The following is a 22,030-nucleotide window of genomic DNA, read 5'->3' on the forward strand; positions in this document are numbered from 1 at the left end:
GACAGCGTCAGTGATGTCACACCACCTGACCAGTCACGTGGTCTCCCACCGAGGGGTCGCTATATTAATGAGAACAGACGTGACACAATAACACAACATCATCTGAACATGAACATCTGGTGAGAATTGCCATATTTTTCCCGTCGACTCCTCATATGATGATTTATGTTAGATGTTATTTATTAGATCCTTTTAGTCTGTCAGTTAATTTGTTTCCACAGATTATTAATAATGTGTTGTCATTGGCTGGAAAGCCCTTCAAAAGTAGTCCAACAAATTAAAATAAACGTGTTTGTATGGGAGCAGTACGTGATAACGTGGACCTGAGAAATGCGTTATCTTACCAAAGAAGTAACGTGTATGAAAAGTATGTGGATTTGTGCGCAGCTTGAAAGTCAAACAAGTCTCGATAAAAGGGTCGAAGATGCTTTGACACGTCGTATTTCAAAGGTAAAGGATCTTTGAGATAAAAGCAGCCGATTATTTTGACGTAGTTATCTACGTGACACTGAATTATCGACTTCAGAAAACCAACACAAAAGTCCAGCCTGAAACCCGCTAATTTGGAGAATCGGCGCATTCCTGTCGTTTCCCAACAACTGGACACCTCAGCCTCCCCAGGTGTTAAAATCTTGTAGTTTTGACACGGTTACAAATCAAAAATCACGTTGATCCGAGACGAAGATCGCCGGCAGATGCCTCATTTCCCGTTTTCCGTCGCCACAAATGAAAGACAGGCCGGGCGGAAAATAAAAGCAAACTCAAAATGTGCTCGTTTGCCTGACGTCAGCATCATCCTGAGCAGTGAGACATTTAATCGATTTTGAAAGGAAAGGTGGAAGCCAAAGTGTGTATGAATTTGCAGTAGTTTGGCATCTTTGTTCCGGAGAACCTTCGACGCCACATTTGTAGTCGTACGTCCTCTTTCCCTCCTCGAGCATCAGGCAACCTGGACAAAAAAGTTTTACAACTTTTTAAGATGTCGGTCAAATTGCGTGTACTACGATATATAGGGAAGACTCCAAGTGCATATATCGATCCTGAAATAATCAAAGAAGCTGGAAAACAGCAGAAATGTGACCTGACAGACAAAACCGAGGGCGCACACAAAAGGGTCTATTTGACGCACGACGTGTTGCGTAACTTCCAAAAACAACATGGCGGCCGCCTTGAAGAGGTGGTGCGGCGGAGCGATTTCGAGGTATTTTATTTATCCCTTTATCATTAAAAATGTTTAAAGTTGACTGGTCGCCCCCATCATTGTCTTAAAATGAAATATTTTTCTTTCAAATGTCATGACAATGTAATGACGTCGCGGCACGGTTTGCCTGTGATTGAGACTCCGACCAATGTTCAGGAATACATTTAGTAAACAAACCAAAAGTTACGAATTTATCATGACATTAGGTAAATAAAGAGGCCATTAATTGAAATAATCAAAAATTTGGTGTGACTAATTCGAACCTGACAAGACGGGCTGACAAGCAGGTTTAACTTGAGCGTCACGTGATGTAGACTTACATTGTAGTGCACGGATAAATGGAGCGTCAACAGGGTTTTTAACATCATAAACTCAGCCTGGCCTCCTTCAGTCACATTATTTTGCTTTTTACTTCAAATTCATACAAAAACCTGCTTGTTTTCAGAGTTTCATCTGTGAGCTGCAGACAGAACCGCAGCCTCAACACTGGTGAGTCAGTCTGGATCTTCTCCTGCCTCATGGGTCCCTCCCGCCTCATGGTCCCCCTGCCTCATGGTCCCTCCCGCCTCATGGTCCCTCCGCCTCATGGTCCCCCCGCCTCATGGTCCCTCCCGCCTCATGGGTCCCTCCCGCCTCACGGTCCCTCCCGCCTCACGGTCCCCCTGCCTCACGGTCCCTCCGCCTCATGGGTCCCTCCCGCCTCACGGTCCTTCCCGCCTCATGGGTCCCTCCCGCCTCACGGTCCCTCCCGCCTCACGGTCCCTCCCGCCTCACGGTCCTCCCGCCTCATGGTCCTCCCGCCTCATGGGTCCCTCCCGCCTCACGGTCCCTCCCGCCTCACGGTCCCCCTGCCTCACGGTCCCTCCCGCCTCATGGGTCCCTCCCGCCTCACGGTCCCTCCCGCCTCACGGTCCCTCCGCCTCATGGGTCCCTCCCGCCTCACGGTCCCTCCCCCTCACGGTCCCTCCGCCTCATGGTCCCTCCCGCCTCACGGTCCCTCCGCCTCATGGGTCCCTCCCGCCTCACGGTCCCTCCCGCCTCACGGTCCCTCCGCCTCATGGGTCCCTCCCGCCTCATGGTCCCCCTGCCTCATGGTCCCCCTGCCTCATGGTCCCTCCCGCCTCATGGTCCCTCTCGCCTCATGGGTCCCTCCGCCTCATGGTCCCTCCGCCTCATGGGTCCTCCCGCCTCATGGTCCCTCCCGCCTCATGGTCCCCCCGCCTCATGGTCCCTCCCGCCTCATGGGTCCCTCCCGCCTCACGGTCCCTCCCGCCTCACGGTCCCCCTGCCTCACGGTCCCTCCCGCCTCATGGGTCCCTCCCGCCTCACGGTCCTTCCCGCCTCATGGGTCCCTCCCGCCTCACGGTCCCTCCCGCCTCACGGTCCCTCCTGCCTTATGGTCCCTCCGCCTCACGGTCCCTCCGCCTCATGGGTCCCTCCGCCTCATGGTCCCCCCGCCTCACGGTCCCTCCGCCTCACGGTCCCCCTGCCTCACGGTCCCTCCCGCCTCATGGGTCCCTCCCGCCTCACGGTCCCTCCCGCCTCACGGTCCCTCCGCCTCATGGGTCCCTCCCGCCTCACGGTCCCTCCCGCCTCACGGTCCCTCCGCCTCATGGTCCCTCCCGCCTCACGGTCCCTCCGCCTCATGGGTCCCTCCCGCCTCACGGTCCCTCCCGCCTCACGGTCCCTCCGCCTCATGGTCCCTCCCGCCTCATGGTCCCCCTGCCTCATGGTCCCCCTGCCTCATGGTCCCTCCCGCCTCATGGTCCCTCCCGCCTCACGGTCCCTCCCGCCTCATGGTCCCTCCGCCTCATGGGTCCCTCCTGCCTCATGGTCCCTCCCGCCTCATGGTCCCTCTCGCCTCATGGGTCCCTCCGCCTCATGGGTCCCTCCTGCCTCATGGTCCCTCCTGCCTTATGGTCCCTCCCGCCTCATGGTCCCTCCCGCCTCATGGGTCCCTCCCGCCTCACGGTCCCTCCTGCCTTATGGTCCCTCCGCCTCATGGGTCCCTCCCGCCTCATGGTCCCTCCTGCCTCATGGTCCCTCCTGCCTCATGGGTCCCTCCTGCCTCATGGTCCCTCCCGCCTCATGGGTCCCTCCCGCCTCATGGGTCCCTTGTCCTGTTGTCCTGCTCCTTGTCTTCCACCCTTTCTCTGCACCACCCTCTGTCACCCACCCTCCTTGAACAAATCATGTCTATGACGTACGGTTGATATCAATGTCTGTCCGATCGGTTCAGTCAAAAGCTGATTTTTATTCAGGATTCTGTGTCGCCTCCTGTGAACTGAAGCGTTTCCCTCGTTTTAGGCCGCAGTCTCCTGCGCCGACCCAGGCCCCTCCCACTTGTGTTGGCCACAGGTGGAGGTTACGTTGGATATGAGTATTACAGGACAAGGGAACGGAAGCAAGATGGCGAACCCACAGCTCTGGCCACACCCACACAGGTAAGAGGATAACCTCCCCCAGATGGACGGTCTTTTACAGGAAGTGGCTTTAGCCCTGAGCTCGTGTTTTGCTTCTCTGGATACGTTTGTCTGTTGTGCAGAACAACTTTGGGTGTTAGTTTGAGGGCTTTTCAGTCAGAAAATGCTCATTTGTGGCCTGAAATTACATCATAGGTGTCCCAAGTTATTTTTAATTTGAGATTGTAACACGAAGTGGGACCAACAGAAGTGAGTGTAAATGGAATTATTGACACTTTAACGTCGATGTCGTTGGATGACACAGTCCATCTTTGTCTGCTCCCGTCTCAGGTCCCGGGACGCCCTGACCCGACCCATCCGCGCCTCGCTCGCGTACGCACACGCGCGCACGCCTTTCACAGGATTTGTACGTTTGTGAGGATGGAGAATTCTAGTTGTGGGTGTTGACGGTGATTTGTGTTGCCACAGAACATGGTTAGCTGGGCCCACTGGGTCAGAGTTGACTGAGCTAGTAACGCATCAGCTGTCCTCAGGCTCCGCCCCCTCTCCCCATCGGCTCATCTGCATCCTGATTGGATGATTCACTGAGCCCGTCGCAGGCGGACCAGGAAGTGGATTCTCCCTCACATTTGGTCCTTTTTTAAAGCCATGATGTGACATAAGAAAAGGAGATTTGATCCCAACATTATTATATCAAAAACCTCAAAGAATAAACATTTTTGACAATAGAATTATTATCTAAATGAGAAGACAACTAACATGATTTCCTTACAACTGTTACATTTAAGCCTTTAAAATTATGTTATTAAAAAAAAAAATCTGTTTTAGTTTCATCTTCATTAGGTTGGTTAGAGATTAAAATAAAAGTTGACCACCTTCTGTTTCTATTTGGAGACAAATGGGGCAGGCGGGGTGAGGGGGTGGGAGGTTCTGCTGAGGATTAATGGTGCTGTGTGTCAGTCGGTGTCCACCTCTGTCCCGTCTGTGGACGCACCAGTCTGTGGCGCACCTGTGTGAGGGGAACGTCAGCATGTGTCAGCGTCCCGCTCTCTCTGCTGCGTCGTCAGACAGCCAGCGTTCATGGTGAGGTTCTTCTCCCAGCGCCGCAGGGAGCGTCGAGAGCGCGATCTACTGCGGCAGGTGAGGCGGCGGTGTCGCGTCACCGACGCCGAGGAAGTCTGCAGAAGAGATAGAGGGGAAGGAGGAGGGGGGGTGAGGACTAGATCAACAGCACGATTCAGGTGGGAGAGGACAAATAAAAATACGCTGTTATTCTTGTGTACTTGGCTGAAAAATGTGAGATTATACAGGAAAGATCTGAAGATTACTCCTAAATAAGTACTTAGCAACAGTAATTAACCTTATATGAAGAGAATATACTTAAATTCAAGACGATGCTGTTTTGTGGTCGCAAATAGCCTGAAAGATGAGATAATCCATGGTGGCACTGCAAGAATATTCATACTTGATGCTTAAATTTAACATTCTTGTCAAACCGATTGAGCAACACTTTGTTCTTTCGTCGACATTGTTTGTAAATCTCCCCAAAACTGCTGTAATAACATAGTTATACCAGTTATTTGTATCTTTGAAAATCATTTTTAGATAAAAATGAGATGATATTTTATGGTCTAATGAAAATCAATTCAGAATGAGTGAAACATGCACGTGTGTGTTTGTGTGTTTTAATGAGCACACGTGTCAGGTCAGCTATTTTAGCGGGAGCTAAGCTGAACCTGCGTTAGCCTCTTTCCAGCTCATCCTCTGCTAACCTGCTCACCCTCTGACCCAGTTGTGCTACTCAGCACATCCTGTATTAATATACAGAGACGCATGTGTGAAAATGTGTGTTAATGCTTTAAGGTTCACCGTCGTATTCAAAATATGACGGTGAACATTTCAAATGAAGCTCTGGAAGCTTTTAATCTTTAATGGAATTCCTAGATTTAAAGGCAAAAAAAACTGTAGAAGGTTGAAAACCAAACTATTTTCAGATTTAGCCTGTTGCGTTATGGTTTGCATGCTGGTTCCCTGTAGCTGAGCTGCGTTAGCCTCTGTGCTACCTTCTACCCCCCCCCCCCCCATCTGCTGTATGTAAATCGCTCTCTCGCTGGCTGACGCCCAAATCCACAGACTGAAGATCAGAAAACAGAATTTTAGACGACAGAAGAGTAAAAAAACCCTGAAAAAAACAGTCTTTCTGTGATTCATCCAGAATTCCGTCCTCACCTGGTTTTCCTGGGGTGTTTATGGACTCTTCAGATTCTAATTCCGGACATTCTACTTTATATTGACGTGCGGTATTCCACTGATGCAGGCACCGTCAGTGCTTTGATCCGTTGCCATGGAAACGCCATCAATCCTTCTAGAGTAGACTTAATTTCTTAACTATCATGTTTTTTGTTTTTTCCCTTAATTTTTCTGACAGCTTTTTTTTTTTTACTTCTCATTTTTTATTCTTTTTTCTCCTCCCTCGTTCATCACTCATCTCGTTATGGTAATCAGGCTCCAGGTCCCTCGTTTGACGTTCCGCCGCCGTCTGAATGCGCTCAGTGGCAGCGTGGGTCGCCCCACCCCTTGGCGCCGTCGTCCGATCGCCTTCCTCTTCTACGTCTTGTCTGCCAGCGCTCTGCGGCCGCTGGCCAATCGGGTAAGAGCGGCCGTCAGCGAGTTGGACAGAGTTCCCCCGTGGGGGGGCGTGAACGTTGCATCCCGAACGAACCCATTCAGGTTCTGCATCTTTCCGCTTCCTCACGGGTTGAAAAGATCCATTTTAATTCCTCAGCTTACTCAGAATAACGTTCACCGTACAGAAAGACTTTTATTTTGAAGTTTCGGTGACGCTGCAGAGTTTTTGTCTGTTTAGCTGAGTCTCGGTCAAGGTCACAGAGGTCAAGGTCACAGCGGAGTGTCTTCTGACTGCCGTTAAATCTTAAATGTGTGAATTACAAATTGGAACGGTCGTTGCGCCTCAGAGATTTTGGCTTTGGGCCAATATTGTTGTTTGTTCCGTTGAGACGTGATAACAGAGACTTTAATGTACGTTGTGTGTGAGCTGAGACTGGTACCGGTCCGTTGGTGCATTTAGTGCTGCGGTCGCTGCTGTAAATGATTCCTACATAAATCTACATTTACAAAGGAAATTACAGTCATATTTTCCATCCCTAAAACCAGAATATGGTGGCTTAAGGTGCGTGTTTGTGTTTGCTGCTGCAGGTGGCGCTGTACCGCTCCTTCCCAACGCGCCTCCTCTCCCGGGCCTGGGGCCGTCTCAATGGCGTGGAGCTGCCTAACTGGCTCAGGAAGCCCATCTACTCCCTGTACATCTGGACCTTTGGGGTCAACATGCAGGTCAGCAGCTGGATCAGTCATTCTCCGCTCTCATTTCAGTCAGAAAGACTTTGTGACTGTTTTCTCCTGTTCGACCACCAGGAGGCAGCAGTGGAGGACCTGCGTCACTACAGGAATCTGGGAGAATTCTTCCGGCGGCGCCTCAAACCTGCCGTGCGGCCACTCTGTTCTTCTTCCTGTTTGGTAATTAATGACCTGCTCTTCAGATATCTTCTTTGGATGAAGTGATGTAAGCAATTGGTCTTTTGTCTGTCAGATTTCTCCAGCCGACGGAAGGATCCTCCATTTTGGTCGGGTGAAGAACTCGGAGGTGGAGCAGGTGAAGGGGGTCACCTACAGTTTGGCGAATTTCCTGGGTCCACAGAAGAGGCAGAGCAGCAGTAAGATCCCCGAGAGATCCAAATGTCCAGCAGCTTGTTGGGACCTGAAGACCCAGTCACATATGCAGAACCCTCTCTCCTCTTGACCCTGTTCAGCCTCGCCATCGTCCTTCCGGGACGTCCTGCTGTCCAGCCCTGACAACGACCTGTTTCACATCGTCGTCTACTTGGCTCCAGGTGACTACCACTGCTTCCACTCGCCTACAGACTGGAAGGTGGAGCTTCGTCGGCACTTCCCAGGTAAGGCCGCCCCCACTGAGCGCCTCCTCTGTCCCACCTGCTGCTCCACGTCCGCTCGCTCTCCTCCTCAGGCTCCTTAATGTCGGTTAACCCGGGTGTGGCTCGTTTGGTGAAAGAGCTGTTCTGCCTTAACGAGCGCGTGGCACTCATCGGCCAATGGCAGCACGGCTTCTTCTCGCTGACGGCCGTCGGAGCGACGAACGTGGGCTCCATCAGGATTTACTTTGACCAGGTGTGTTTCCTTACTGACCTGGAGCATGTGAACGTGTGTTGATGGAGCTTGTGTGTGATTCAGGAGCTGCAGACGAACGCTCCGCGCTACACCAAAGGCACCTTCTTTGACCGCAGCTACGACTGCGCGGGGGACCAGTTTTGGAATGACGACGGCGATGGGGGCGTGGCCTCTGCTGGCGCAGCAGGCGTAGCCTTGCAGAGAGGGGCAGCGGTGGGAGAGTTTAACCTCGGCTCCACCATTGTTCTGCTGTTTGAAGCTCCGAAGGACTTCAGCTTCAATCTGCAGCCAGGCCAGCGAATCAGAGTCGGAGAAGGACTGGGCCGCCTCTGATCGGCCGCAGTGGGCGTGGCCTGGTGACGGGACTCGGCGAAGTCTACGGACCGTGTGAAACCAAGAAACTGAAAGGGTATTTGATGACTTCATATTCCCAGAATGCCTTGTACCTCGTGAAAGGAAGTGCCAAACAAGCTTAAACCTTCCAGTAACATAATATTGAAAGTTAACAACAAACGAACATTTCTATCACGCAGACACGACTGAAACATCCTCCGTCCACCGACTTTGAATTTTCAAAGGTTTATTTTCCATGTGGGGTTCATGACAAGCCTTTTTCTAGCACACAAACCTGCAGCTGCGCAAGTGTTTTATCCTTTTTGTTAAAGTCTGACAGGAGGGGGACGTCTGACGCGTCGATCCTCTGCTTTTGTAAAATATCTGTGAATAAATATTTTTGTCTCAGCCGGTTTATTATTCGTCTCCGCTGCAGTTTGTCGTCCTCATTTTAGCTCAATCTCGAATCGGACCAGCAGAAGCGGATTGTAACCTGTTCCTGGACCCACTGCTCAGTCTGAGGCCCGTCTCGGGCAGCAGAACCAGCAGCACAGCCAGCAGGCTTGTGACGGGCAGCAGTTGCCATAGCGATGAAATCGTGGCTCAGCCAGACCTCCATGCGACCAGTTATCTTCAGTCATCTCCTTCCCCAGCCACAGCTTTCCATCAACAGCTTCATCTCCAACCTGCCTGTGGCTGGAGTTCAGGGAGCAGGAGGAGGTGCAGGTCTGCTGGGCTTTCACTCCCAGGAAGGAGGCCAAGTCCAGGTCCAGACCTGCTGCTCCTCCTCTGGGCCGAGGGGTGTTCTGTCGACACTGAGGACAGGGGATCCAAACCTGGGGAGGAGAAACAAGCTCACTCACTTTCCTTCCCGACTGTCAGAAGTTAAACCTGATCCGTCGCATGCTGATGATGTCATCGGTCACCTGATCATTTATGACCGTGTCCAGCCTCTTCAGACACGCCTGGCAGAAGGCGTGTCCACAATGCAAGCGCCGTGGCAACCGCGACACCAAGTCGTAGCTACCAAAGCACACGATGCACACCAGGTCCTGTCTCCTCAGAGATGTCAGGGTCTCTGTGGTAACGGAGGAAAGAGGAGGGAGGGGCTCACAGCAGATCTCCTCCTCCTCCTCTTCCTCCTCTTTTTCTCTGCAGTCTGACATGTCTTCCTATTGGACATGACAGGAAGAATTTGTATAAATGAATTGTGACTTTCATCACTTCCTTCCAACGTTGGTGATCCTGAGATACCTGAAGTTAAACAGTCAAAACATCACAGCTGTCCGACGTCCCAACGCTCCGTCTCCATAAATGTCCCAGCAAAAACAAGGACAGACATCCTGATGCTTCCTATAAACTCCTGTTAGATTGGCTGCCAATTTTAAGATGATTTTAGGCTTAAGTTCAACTGTGGGCTGTGTTTAAGCCACGTCTGCTACTCTGATTTGGTGAATGGATCCTTGTTGCCCTACATCAGCCATATGGTGGCTAGTGAACACAAAAAGCAACTTTAAATCAATGGAGAGCTGCTCCAAAGTTTGATTATCTGAACTCAGTCAAATGTTTCGGAGTAAAAAGGTGCCATTTAGTGTGAGACAAACATTTCTATGCAGAAAAGACTGAAAAAGAGAAATATCAGGTTTAAACTCCAGAACAGGGAAAAAGCAAAGTAGCGGCAAAAATAAGAGGAATGATTTTAATCTACATCAAAAATAACCTTTTTCTTCTTTCCACCAAACATGTTTTACCTGCTGATCTGGAGCCTGCTCGTCCTATTTCCTTCTTTCACATCTCTTTTCGCCTCTTTTTTGACCTTTGTTGGCTTTGTATGTATGTTCTTGTCTTTTTGTCCCTTTTTGATGCTTTTTATTCCATTTATCCTTCTCTTCCTGGTCTTTTGTCTTTTTATCCCACTTTATTCCTGCCACCTTTCCTTCCTTGAGTCTTCTTTCATCTTTCTTTACATCTTTCTGTCCTTTTCATCCCTCCTCCAGTCTCTTCTTTCATCCGGCCTTGACTTTAATGTTCTTTTCTTCCTCACTCGATGTCGCTCTTTGTTGGTTCTTTCGTTCTGCCTCATTCAGAGAGAGAGAGAGAGGGAGGAAGAGGGAGAGTCACCTTCATCAATAATGAAGCCTCGCTGGCCCAACAGGTGAGGCACTCACTGACCCTCAGGTAACACAAACATACAGAAACGGTGAAAACATTAACAAGATTCAACTGTGTGAAACGTTTTCACACAAAACAAAAATATCAGTTTGATGCAGCTACCGCATCTTCAATGACAGCAAAAACACTTGGAAATACGACCAATAAGTATCGTAGTACATTTAAAAACTCAGGAAATCAATTACAGTCCTTCCTTAATAATTTGTTCAATCCTATTGACGTGTTACTAAAGGGACATGTGTGATGATCTATTTGTAACCTAAATCAGCCAGTAGAAAGTGGAGAAGCTCTCAGGTTTCGATGTTGGCGCATCAGGTTACTGTGGGTAACCCCGGAAACAAGGACACGCAGCTCTCCTCCCGCACCAGCAGGGGGCGTCGTTTCTGTTTAACGTCGATGACGTAGCGTAATTCTCTGAAGAAGAACAGTGGGGCGCCCAGCAGTGTTGTTGCCCCCTAGTGGCTGACTCTAGTAAAGCATGAGCCAAACTCCCGAAGATGTTTTCCATTGACTTTCGTGACTTATTAAACTAATATTTACGATTATTTATTTATTTATGTTTTCTGTGTTTGGTGTTAGATATAAACATGCTCAGACCAGAAATTTGGTTAATTTTAAGACCATAAAATAATGAATTGTCTTTCTTCATGTCTGAAAAAAGTATTCCACCAAACTTTAGATATTTTACAGCAAATTACAGGTTAAATAGGCAGACTTTAACTAAGAGGATTATTATTTTCTTGATATTTTTAAAACTTCACTTTAAAACTTGTGAAAAATAAATACTTTGTGGAAAAGCTTCAACACTTTTTTAAACCAAGAAATATCTCTCCCATTTCATGTTGTTCATTAGTAGAATGTTAATATTTGATGGAAAAGAAACGTATTTTTATATTTATGTTGAAATTAAAGCTTTGAAGAAACAGTTTGTAGAGAAAAAGCATAAATTTATTATTTTTAACATATTACTAAACATTATCCAAGAATTTCAGCAAAAAAACAAATAAGGAAAACACTATAATTAGTAAGTCGTGCAAGTTATGGTGTGATATGTTTTTTTTGGGTTTTTTTATAAAGCCTTCAGTTTGGTTAATATTCTAGTTGTGTCTGTTGGTCTTGACCTTAATTAACCATAAATATTCTTTATAAATGTCCCTCACTGACAGGACTCAGCTGACCTAAGAGAACTATGAATGAGCAAATACAACTAAAGAAGTAGAATTATTTAAAATAACATCAGTAACTTTCCTTCATTCATTTTCTTCTCATTTCTCCCTCCATTGGACTTCTGTCCCCATTCTTAACTTCCTCCTTTTGCTTTCCTTCCAGAAAAAGGTCTTAACAGACGAGAAAATAAATACTTCTGAACCAGTCACAGTCCTCCCATCACTTCTTCCTCCTGCAGCGGTAGCAACAGGTGCGACTCCTGCCCCCCTCTTCCTCCTCCACTCCGGCTTCCTTGACCACATATGGCGGCGGGTTCCCCTCATTGCTGCTCATGGTCATTGGGTTGACGATCACTGTGGCGTTGTCATCAGGACTGCGTATCTTGGCTCGGGGGATGGTCACCTCGCCATAGGGGTTTTCAGGGGAGACGTTGATTCTTGACATGGCCCAACGGCGGCTAAAGCTGGTCCAGCAGCCAACTAATCAAAAGACATGAAGTAATGAGACTGAAGGCTGTGGGGAAGAGAGAGAGAATGGACTTTTTCTGTTTGTTTTTTTTTAAAGAATAAAGCAGGAGCAACCCAAACAAAGAAGGATGGAGCTCTGTGGAGCTTCTTAATATGAGACATGTTCAAATTCAGCCTTTCACATTCTTTAAATTGCATTATTAGCTTAGACAAACATTTGCATCATTTTCTTCTGGAGACCATTATTTTTAAATGCTCACATTTTATATTTAGACTCCTGGACTGAATGTTAATATGTTGGATTTATTAGCAGGTTCTGTGCAAAATACACATTGTTGAGTGTTAAATTTACTTTTTCTACTAAAACTTTAGGAGTAAATTACAAACAAAGTGCAGCCCAGATTATAATGTCCAATAGAACTAGAAAAACTAGTAAAGGAGTAAAAGTACTGTGTTCTGACCCATTTCGCCCTGATGTCATGTTCTAATGTTCAGCTAAAACAACCATAATCAGATACAGTTCTGGATGTGGGTTGGTCAACCGGCTCATTTATTAAAACCTGTCCAGCCATGTTCACATTCATCTTAAAGGACTATTTACATTTATTCACATGGAAAAGAGCCCAGAGGAGGATTAAAGTTGATTTTAAAACACCTAAATAGTAAGACAAGCCACTATTTATGACCATAACTCTCTCATCGAACATGGGAAAAACACTACGTCAACTGACTCACCTGTTCGCAGCTGCACAGGTTCGTCTTCCTGAAGCCACTTGAAGGGGAAAAAATGCCTTTTAACCCTTTTTAATCGTTCTTATTTTCTTCTGTTTAATGAAGACACTAATAATATCGTACAAATCAGTTTCTCTCCTGAATCTCTCCCCTTTTGTGCCCGTCAAGCTCCTTCCACTGCGTGGCCTCGCCTAAACCTGTTCTACCTGCCGGCACGCCTGCGGAGCTCCGCCCCCTCAACACCTGCACCCCAGAAATATAGAGAGAGCAACGTCACAGGCCCACCTATCCGCTCCATAGTGTGTTCAGTGTATTGAAGAGAGTCCATGTTTACCTGCGCAGGCAACAAATGAATGCACCAAAACAACGTTTTTTTTATTTAATGTAAGCATGAAAATAATCACAATGACTGGTGAATTAATACGTAACAGAAGCGGCCTAAGCAATAGACCCAAATCAAAGTGAAACGCAGCGAAATACCTGAAAGAAGAAGCCAATCGGAGCCGGGGTGGGCGGGGCTTAGCGACAGAAGTTTCTGTCCAACCGGTTGTTTTCAAAATTTGAACAATTCTCTCCAGATTTATGTTGAAAAATGTCACGTCTAATCAATAAAGCTGCTTCGTCAGCTTCTAACTCCTGGCATCTATTGATTGTTTCATATTTATTGTGTAATTATTGAGACGTTATACAGCGAAAGAAACACAAAGATTAATATGCAGGTTTAAAAATGCTAAATAACAAGCAAAATCTTCGTGGTTTATCTGGTCTCTGGTTTATCTTTCTGTATCCACCCCGCCAGCTGGCTTCTATCGGTCAACATTTTTTACTTTTATTTGGATGTTTTAGTGACTGAAAATGCCTCAGCAGCAGCCGCCCGTTCCCCCGTTTCCGTTTCCGGCGGAAGCCCCTCCCTTTAGCCGATAGCCGTTTAGCTCCGCAGCCTGACGACAAGAGGAGTAGCTGTAAAAACACAGCAGAAAAACTCGGTGAACGGGGTGAAATGAGCCCGGCGGAGGACACCAGAGGACCGCGGTGACCGGACAGCGAGTCTGCCGCAGAGAAAAGCTGCTTTACGGTGCGATAATGTGGTTGAATTCGGCCCAGCAGAAGTCGAAAAACACCGAACCTCCTCCCGACTCTCCCACTCCTCCTCTGTCTGCTGTCTTAATCTTTTCTTTATTTACCGGGAGAAATGTGGAGAAACACGCTCTTGGACGGAAAAATTACGCATTAGTCTGCTTGTTCGTTGAGCATTTTGTCTAAGAGTTGGTTGTAAACGAGTTTAAACAGCCGTCATGGACATAATAAAGCTCCTTATCCTTTAATTCCAGTTGCAGTGTTACCGCTGGCTGCTAGCCTGTTAGCTTCGGGATTCCATAGGATTTTAGGGGGATTCAGCGGGTAGCATTAGCTTAGCTTCAGTTTTACAGTACCGGTCATCATCCTGGAATGCTAAAAGTTTAGGGTCGAATATTTATGACTATGGTTTTGGTTCAGTCGAAGTCCACCAATTCAGGTCAATAAGCAGTTGACATTTGCTGACAGGATTTGATCACCTTTATAACTTTCAGAGATTTTAGTGAGACATGAAACCCTGAACACTAAAACTTAATGCTGATCTGTCATGTACTTTTATAAATATATTCTTTTTGTACTTTTGTAAATATGTTCCTTATGCTGTGTCTCTGAGCGTCCTGAGGAATTTCACATTGTACATTATAGGAAGATGCAGAAATTCGAATTATTTGACACAGAAGTTTTAAAGAAAAGTACATGTTTTAAGTTAAAGATTGCCTTTTATTCTGAACATTTCTTGTATTCTCTCTCCTCAGAGGCCATGCAATCATCCCTTTCTCACCTCCACCATTAAAACAACTTGTGAGTGTGTGTGTGTGAGAGAGAGAGAGACTGAGACTGCATTTGTGAGTGAGTGAGTGTGTAATTTAGAATGGGGTTTGGTCGAGATTTGAGGAATTCCCATGAGGGATTATTGAAGCTGCAGGACTGGGAATTAAAGGTATCTTTCTCTTATGATTTAGTCATAAAGCATCTGTTATGTATAGCTTCTCCAAACTGTGAGGTTAAACAATTTTTTATAGATCCTGTTACAGCAGGGTTATACTAGACAAAACTGACTTGTTATTATGTAATTTGGCCTGTTTTAAGGAGACAGAGCTCATTTTGTAGCTGCGTGCCTCCAAAACGGGGGGAAAAAAAGACCTTTTTAGTGTACTAACCATGCCACATTTTGTCTCTTGTACACATCTCTGTTCTTTCACCACCAGCTGCTGGAGACAGTGAAGCGCTTCATGACCCTCCGTGTGAAGAGCGACAAAGAGTATGCTGCTCTGCTCCTAAACATGACTCAGCAAACAGAAAAACAGGAAGCCGCCGATTACATCAGCACTGTGAGCAAGGTGAGACCCCAGTTGAGGTCACCTCTGGGTCACATATATTATCATTTTTTAGTTTTTGTTGGGGGACTGGCGACCTCTACTGAAGGTTAGAGTGAGGAACTATGGGATGTAGATCTACATTTATTGTTGGTTTTGTTGTTGGAACAGTTACAGCCTCTAACTCCTGTCGACTGGTGTTAACATCCCAGTTTGTGTCTCAGTCGTGGTCTCAGGTGATCCGTCAGACAGAGGCGTTGGGTCGAGTTATGCGGAGTCACGCTGATGACCTGAACTCTGGTCCTCTGCACCGCCTGGCAACGCTGATCCGAGACAAGCAGCAGCTGAAGAAGAGCTACCAAAGTCTTCATCTGCAGCTGGAGAGCCATAATCACAAGGTGGGCAGTTCAGACTAAAGTAGAGAAACTCTTAACCGGTACAGACTAAAGGACATTCAGCATCTTTCAGACCTTTTGTTTGTGTTTTATTGTTGCCAGATAACCAGGAGTGACCTGGACAAACTGAAAGCAACGTACCGACAGCTGAGCCGCGACGCTAATAACGCCAAAGAGAAGTACAGAGAGGCGCTCGCTAAAGGTTTGCACTGTTCACACAAACATCCAGAAATACAAGAACAAGTGAGAGAATCTTCACCACTACTTATTTGATCACAGGCAGGGAAGCGGAGCGAGCCCGTGAGCGCTACGACAAGGCAACTGCAAAGCTCCATAACCTTCACAACCAGTACGTGTTAGCCGTCTGCAGCGCTCGAGCGCAACAGGACGAACACAGACGACGCGCAGCACCAGCGCTGCTTGATGATTTGCAGAAGATGCAAGAAGACATGACGCTTGCACTGTGAGCTGCCCCGAACCAAAAACACCTCAGTTGACTTGACTCAATCATTGATTCATCTTTACTGTGTGTTATTGTTGCAGTAAAAGTATCCTGGAGGAGTATTGTGAGATCAGCAGTTTGCTGACAGAGGAGATTGTTAAAGTCCATCAGGAGATTTCAGCAGCTGTGGAGCAGGTCGACCCTCTGGTGGAGTACCAACAGTTCATTGACGCCTACAGGTCAGAAAGCGAACTCATTGGAAAATTGTAGTTCCAGTCCCGTCTGCTCATCTCTGGCCGACCTGATCTCGTCCCAGGTCTCCGGAGACTCCGGAGGCAAGTGTGGAGTTTGAATCATCGTTGTTGGAGGAAACCGAAAACCTTCCAGCCAATGAGATCCTGTGGAACACGCTGACGGCTGACAGCCTGCAGGCCACGTGAGCTTCAGTCAACACTTGTCCTGTCCCACATTTCACACGGATTTATGAATATAGACAGTCAGGCTTTTAAGAAGAACTGTATTTAGTGTTTTTGAATTGCTAATGGTTGTGATTCAGCCGTTACAATTGAATGTCAGAGTTCAGTACCGGTATTCTTCTTTTCTATTAAAGGTTGTCATCGGCAACAGAAGAGTTGTCGCTGACTCAGCAGAACCTGCAGACAAAAGAGGCTTTAGCTGAAGACCTAAATACAAAAATCCAGACGAGTCAGCAGAACACGGAGAGGAAAAGCGAGTAAGTTTAGCACATTTCTAAAATCAGAAAGACCAGGTGGTAAATGAAGGAGTCTGTCTCTCTGCAGCTGCGTCCTGCTTCTCAGTCAGAAACTGTCTCTCCTCGAGCTTCGTCATGCAGTCCAGTCTCTCCGCGGCTCTGAAGTGCGCCTCGCTTCCCAGAAAGCTCTGCTGGATGCCAAGATGGCCACCGCTGCCTCGCCGCCGCCGCCCCCTCCTCCCCCCGCTCTGCCATACGAGGATGATACCCGCTCTGTAGGATCCACTGTAAAAACCACAGTTGGTTGATGTTGGTTTGTCTCAGACCTCCTTTGGGAGTGTGTGTGTGTGTGTCTGTGAGATGATGTGTGTGTGTGTGTGTGTGTTCAGGATAAAACAAAAGAGAAGAGCTCTCGCTTCGACACGCTGCGCCACTCTCTGGCTGGGATGATTCGGTCTCCTAAAACCATGCTGGGTTCCTCCACTTCGGTTAGTTTTGTGATAAAGTTTCCACAGCCCGGAGTAACTTGAAAATCTTCGTCCACTTAAATTAACCATTTTACTGTAAATCAAAGAGTGAAATTCAAGTATTCTTGACTGCTGACTGTTTATTGAATACAGCTTTTACTGAAGCTGTAAAAGTCTTTGTTTCCCCACGCAGCAGTTCTTTGACGTCATCCCGACGTCAGAGCGCCCCCTGGCGGAGCAAGAGTGGTATCATGGTGCTATTCCTCGAACCGAGGCTCAGGAGTTACTGCGACAACAGGGCGACTTCCTGGTGAGGGAAAGTCACGGTAAACCAGGCGAGTACGTCCTGTCGGTGTTTTCTGATGACCAGAGGCGACATTTCATCATCCAGTATGCTGATGTGAGTCGGTGTTTGATAACGTTCTCGTCACTTCGCCACCGTGCTGGAGTTAGAACCGTTTCTCTCTGCAGGGTCAGTATCGCTTTGAAGGAACAGGCTTCTCCACCATTCCTCAGCTCATCGAGCACCATTTCTCCACCAAGCAGGTCATCACAAAGAAGTCTGGGGTTGTCCTGCTCAACCCTGTCGTCAAGGTTACCACGACACGCACGCAACAAGCTTCAGCCGGGCCGCATGAGTCTGAATCTGGAAAAAACGTCTTTGTGTTTTTCCTACAGGATAAAAAATGGATCCTGAACCACGAGGATGTGGTGCTGGGGGAGCTGTTGGGAAAGGTTACCCGTTTCCCCTGATGATCGCCATGGATACGCAGCCTCACCTCATTTTAACACTGTCCCTCTCTGGTTGCCAGGGGAACTTTGGCGAGGTGTTTAAAGGAACGCTGCAGCGGGACAAAACGCCTGTCGCTGTCAAAACCTGCAAAGAAGATTTGCCTCCAGAGCTGAAAATCCGCTTCCTGTCTGAAGCCAGGTCAGTTTCGTTACTATCGATGGGTTTTCCGACCGATACGCGGTGACGCGCTGTCAGCAACGCTGTAGCGGGTTGTGGCTGTCTGCCCGTAGGATCCTGAAGCAGTACGACCACCCCAACATCGTGAAGCTGATTGGTGTTTGCACGCAGCGCCAGCCCATCTACATTGTGATGGAGCTGGTTCCAGGTGGGTGTAGCTGCTGATGGTGGCCCGATGGTGCCTTCATCGTTCACGTCCAACAGCCGCTGTGTTTGTGCCAGGTGGAGACTTCCTGTCATACCTGAGGAAGAAGAAAGACGAGCTGAAGACGAAGCAGCTCCTTCGCTTCTCGGTCGACGCTGCTGCTGGCATGGCGTACCTGGAGAGCAAGAATTGTATCCACAGGTAAGGTTGACAAGCACAGCACTGTGATTTCTGACAGGCAGTGAATGCACCGCCACAGATCTTCACCTGTTGAGACATTAGTTTTGTGCTTCAGGTGTAATGTGACTTTGAGGAGATTATTAACAGAAATATGTCGAGCAGGAGTCTGGGCTCCTGTGGTTTATCTTGACTGGTTCTGGTCCAGTTTGTGATGAGAAAAGATGAAGCCCTGGGCTCGTTTTGTCTCTCAGAGATTTAGCAGCGAGGAACTGTCTGGTTGGAGATAACAACGCTTTGAAAATCAGTGATTTTGGGATGAGCCGGCAGGAGGATGATGGAATTTATTCGTCATCTGGACTAAAACAGATCCCCATCAAATGGACGGCACCGGAAGCCCTAAATTATGGTGATTAGCCGCTGTCCCACCTCGTTACGCCCTCATTTAAACAGTTTTCCCTGCCTGTTGCTCTGTTGGTGGCTGAGGTCTCCTGCTCTGTCGCTGGTCCTCACAGGTCGTTACAGCTCCGAGAGCGACGTGTGGAGCTATGGCATCCTGCTGTGGGAGACCTTCAGTCTGGGAATGTGTCCTTATCCTGGGATGACCAATCAGCAGGCACGAGAGCAGGTGGAGAAAGGTAAAGATGGAGAGGTGTCGTCCGGGGGACCCTCCATTCATCCTTCACTTTCTCACTTCAAATGAAGTGATGTACTAAGGTCTTCTCCTTCTCTTGTTGCTAGGTTACAGGATGGCGTGTCCTCAGCGTTGTCCCGACGATGTGTACAAAGTGATGCAGCGCTGCTGGCAGTACAACCCTGAAGAGCGACCAAAGTTCTCCCATCTGCAGCGCGACCTCGCTGCCATCAAAAAGAAGTGACGGCTCCACTTTTGTCCCCTCGAAGCGGACGTGACGCCCTCAAGAACAAGAGGTGGTGACATCACGCACCCCCGCATCAAGAGCGTAGGTGTCATCGCAGCGGGAGACAACAAAGCTTTAGGACTGTCTCTTTCCTGGGTTTGTGTAGCTGTGGGTGCGCTCAACACCTGCTCCTTCTACACAAAACTTTGACCCTAAGCCTAAAAAGTGCCAACAATCCAGAGACCAAAGTTTTATCATGGTGGTGATGTCAACATCACTGTGCTGTGAGTATTTCTGTTTAAAACAACAAAACAAACCAACACATTTTCCAAATGGTAACTGTAATTTGTCTATGCAGCTTTTCACTGAAGTTAACAGGAGCGCCACCACTACTGTCGACTGTTAGCACAGTCCGCATGGCTACAGTCGCCATGCCGACCTGCTCATGACACTAATCCTAAAGAGACGCTTCACCTGGTCTCGTAACACGGTGACAACCTCAAACTGACATGACCCCGATGTCACCAAATCTTGGTCAATTGTGTTACTTCCTGTCATATTTAATCCCGATTGTGTATCGATCATGTTATGATCTTTATGGGTTCTTTGTTCCTCTTCATTTTTTTACCTGAAGCAAAAACTGACTGATGGAGGAAACATTTCTCTGACCTCAAGTGACACAACAGAACACTGCTTACCTTTTTAAAGCCATCACCATGACAACAGCATGAACACTAACCTTCACTGCTAAGAGCCTCTCAGCATTTAAAACTAACATTAACTCAATCGTTTTATGTTCTCGGTTTCCATCTTATTTATTACACATGTATTTTTCTCCTGTGAGTTGTTTGTGGTGCAGATTATTTTGCAATTCCAGCCATCAGGTTTCACTTTGGCCACTCTTTCTAGATTTTAATCATTTTTGTCCTCAGAATTTTTATTAAAGCAAAAAATATATTTATTGCATAAACAGAAGAAATTAGTTGTTTTACTTGTAATAGTTTAAAAATTATAAAAGCAAATCATTTTTATTCTTACCCCTCATCCATTTTCAGCTCAAACTTTTTTATCTGTATAAAAGTCATCAGCACTTAACTTGGTGACACCTTGTCGTCATCACAACTGCAATAATGGTCGACCACTTGAAATTTTTGTAAACGAACACTTTTAATATAGATTCCTGCACCTGCAATGTTAGAACTGTAAGTGGATCCAGGGATCTGATTGGTCAGTATCACTTCCGGTGAGGGTGGAGCTGGAATGTAACTGCGGCAGAGCGCCGCCTACTGTTTCTGTAAATAATTACACGTCCCAACAGTGTTTTTATTTCCCTTCTTTTTGGTAAACACTAATCAGCTGTTTGTCTTTTGTATTTGTTTAAACCTTATAAAATATTATCGTATCATTTATTATGATAATAAATCACACAAAGTAAACTGCTCTGTGACGTCAATCCTCACGTTTGGTCGTAAGTTCTTCCTTCAGGAGTTCACATGCCAACTTTGAATAGCTCTGAATTATGTGTAGCAAATTTATCTTAAAGTGAAAACATTTCTGACCAAAATCAACCAGACAAGACATCCCTTAAAAGTGAACTCATTTAAATGAATTTTATTGAAACTGTACATAAATATTCAAATTCAGCAAATCATAAAACTCTACAAAAAAGCACATCCTTCTATGAAAACTGCAAACTTCCAAACAGCGTCGGTAGTGTAGCTGGTTCAGGATGAGGCTTGTAGCCAATTCGCTCATTTATGAGTTCAGCGCGTGACGCTGCCGTGGAGGTCGACGTGGATGCCGAGGCTCCACCCCCCATCATGTCAACACTGATGACGGAGGCCCCGCTTACGCCACCTCCAGATTCTGACTCCTCCCGTTGACGCTTCCTGGCCTAAAATGTAAAAACAAAAACAAAAAACACCCCACCCAAAACATTCAATATCAATCAGCAAATGACTGAAACGTCTCCATCCTGAGTGGTTCAGATCCGAACAATGATGACAGTGACTGAGAAATGTTCTGGTGGAATAGTTTGATATTCATTAAAAGGATTCAACCTCAAGCTCTTTCTTGACACTTTCAAATTCTGCAGTATCATCAATCTTCAGTTCCAGACGTGTGGGTTTTCTCCTCAGCATCTTTTTTTCCCCGGTGCACTGTTTGAATAAAAAAACAACATCAACTGTACATTACAAAATAAAACAACAAAGGGATTATTTGGAAAAGATACCCTGCTAATTCTGAATAGGTAGCTTCTTGAAACTGATGAGTTCATAATTTATAAAAACAGCTGCTAACTGCGCCTTCATTTCACCCATAGTACCATGAAAATGCTGTTTTTCTGCTGACTTCCAGTTTGATCTGCACATTAGTGACCCACCGTTACTTGAGTCGCGATATTTCAACCTTCTGTATGTGAAGAATTGACAATAAACCTACCTTCACTTGTATCATGTAAAATAGATTAGCCGCGTAAATTTAGTAATAAAACATGTTAACGAACGTTGTAATTGAAAGATTAAATACGGTGTGACCACGCAAAATACGTGGATTTCAAGTGTACAAATGTGAAATTAGGCTCATCCTCCAACGTACTACGTGAAAAAGGTTTTAAGAGAAACTGAACTCGTCATTAACCAACGGTTGCTCTGATTTTTTGTAAAGTAAAACAAAGCAAAAAGTAAACAGCTTTCATTTGAACAGGACAAAAACAGTTTTGAAGCGAAAGAAAATTACCCACCAAAAGTGTGGACCCGTTGTTTTCCCCA

At 46.9% G+C, this 22,030-nt stretch overlaps 4 protein-coding genes and 3 long non-coding RNA genes across 16 annotated transcripts; 2 read left to right on the forward strand and 5 right to left on the reverse strand.

The window, feature by feature from the left end:
* The first annotated feature begins 7 nt into the window (after positions 1-7).
* pisd (phosphatidylserine decarboxylase) lies at positions 8-8,568 on the forward strand. Of its 2 annotated transcripts, XM_057019071.1 has the most exons (10): positions 8-119; positions 1,647-1,690; positions 3,509-3,645; positions 6,130-6,274; positions 6,841-6,975; positions 7,057-7,158; positions 7,232-7,355; positions 7,452-7,595; positions 7,667-7,827; positions 7,891-8,568. In XM_057019071.1, the coding sequence occupies exons 3-10, from the start codon at positions 3,578-3,580 to the stop codon at positions 8,158-8,160; spliced, it is 1,149 nt and encodes a 382-aa protein (XP_056875051.1). In that variant the 5' UTR covers positions 8-119; positions 1,647-1,690; positions 3,509-3,577; the 3' UTR covers positions 8,161-8,568. The 2 variants fall into 2 exon arrangements, with proteins under 2 accessions (XP_056875051.1, XP_056875050.1); XM_057019070.1 differs by lacking the exons at positions 8-119; positions 6,130-6,274 and adding an exon at positions 944-1,201.
* On the reverse strand, positions 116-1,717 carry LOC130517292 (uncharacterized). The gene is made up of 2 exons (XR_008947683.1): positions 1,522-1,717; positions 116-949 (listed from the first exon to the last, which is right to left on the reverse strand). It is a non-coding gene; the product is annotated as an uncharacterized LOC130517292 (long non-coding RNA).
* Positions 3,795-5,115, reverse strand: LOC130517293 (uncharacterized). The gene is made up of 2 exons (XR_008947684.1): positions 4,500-5,115; positions 3,795-4,259 (listed from the first exon to the last, which is right to left on the reverse strand). It is a non-coding gene; the product is annotated as an uncharacterized LOC130517293 (long non-coding RNA).
* On the reverse strand, positions 8,391-13,006 carry rnf224 (ring finger protein 224). 4 transcript variants are annotated; one of them, XM_057019079.1, is made up of 5 exons: positions 12,702-12,947; positions 9,912-11,978; positions 9,415-9,651; positions 9,087-9,332; positions 8,391-8,996 (listed from the first exon to the last, which is right to left on the reverse strand). In XM_057019079.1, the coding sequence occupies exons 4-5, from the start codon at positions 9,324-9,326 to the stop codon at positions 8,673-8,675; spliced, it is 564 nt and encodes a 187-aa protein (XP_056875059.1). In that variant the 5' UTR covers positions 9,327-9,332; positions 9,415-9,651; positions 9,912-11,978; positions 12,702-12,947; the 3' UTR covers positions 8,391-8,672. The 4 variants fall into 4 exon arrangements, with proteins under 4 accessions (XP_056875059.1, XP_056875058.1, XP_056875060.1 ...); XM_057019078.1 differs by lacking the exon at positions 9,415-9,651 and having other exon boundaries at positions 9,912-10,234; positions 10,592-11,978; positions 12,702-12,931; XM_057019080.1 differs by lacking the exon at positions 9,415-9,651 and having other exon boundaries at positions 9,912-12,012; positions 12,702-13,006.
* Positions 13,007-13,574: 568 nt separating this feature from the next.
* On the forward strand, positions 13,575-20,718 carry fer (fer (fps/fes related) tyrosine kinase). Of its 6 annotated transcripts, XR_008947677.1 has the most exons (21): positions 13,575-13,773; positions 14,531-14,715; positions 14,984-15,115; positions 15,316-15,489; positions 15,589-15,688; positions 15,766-15,949; positions 16,030-16,167; positions 16,245-16,364; positions 16,539-16,661; positions 16,729-16,927; positions 17,030-17,128; positions 17,301-17,507; positions 17,579-17,701; positions 17,786-17,842; positions 17,920-18,038; positions 18,131-18,225; positions 18,300-18,423; positions 18,654-18,808; positions 18,915-19,037; positions 19,141-19,543; positions 19,618-20,718. XR_008947677.1 is itself a non-coding variant. In XM_057019058.1 (20 exons), exons 2-20 carry the CDS (start codon positions 14,647-14,649, stop codon positions 19,275-19,277), a joined length of 2,478 nt encoding a protein of 825 aa, XP_056875038.1. In that variant the 5' UTR covers positions 13,575-13,773; positions 14,531-14,646; the 3' UTR covers positions 19,278-20,718. The 6 variants fall into 6 exon arrangements, 5 of the variants coding, with proteins under 5 accessions (XP_056875038.1, XP_056875039.1, XP_056875040.1 ...); XM_057019058.1 differs by having other exon boundaries at positions 19,141-20,718; XM_057019059.1 differs by having other exon boundaries at positions 17,304-17,507; positions 19,141-20,718.
* Positions 15,554-16,621, reverse strand: LOC130517294 (uncharacterized). Its single transcript, XR_008947685.1, has 2 exons — positions 16,515-16,621; positions 15,554-16,387 (listed from the first exon to the last, which is right to left on the reverse strand). It is a non-coding gene; the product is annotated as an uncharacterized LOC130517294 (long non-coding RNA).
* Positions 20,719-20,839: 121 nt separating the features above from the next.
* cdc26 (cell division cycle 26 homolog) lies at positions 20,840-21,991 on the reverse strand. The gene is made up of 3 exons (XM_057019082.1): positions 21,702-21,991; positions 21,320-21,418; positions 20,840-21,153 (listed from the first exon to the last, which is right to left on the reverse strand). The coding sequence occupies exons 1-3, from the start codon at positions 21,714-21,716 to the stop codon at positions 20,938-20,940; spliced, it is 330 nt and encodes a 109-aa protein (XP_056875062.1). The 5' UTR covers positions 21,717-21,991; the 3' UTR covers positions 20,840-20,937.
* Positions 21,992-22,030: the final 39 nt, after the last annotated feature.

Source organism: Takifugu flavidus, chromosome 20 (assembly GCF_003711565.1).
Source record: "Takifugu flavidus isolate HTHZ2018 chromosome 20, ASM371156v2, whole genome shotgun sequence".
In the NCBI taxonomy this organism is placed as follows: Eukaryota; Metazoa; Chordata; class Actinopteri; order Tetraodontiformes; family Tetraodontidae; genus Takifugu; species Takifugu flavidus.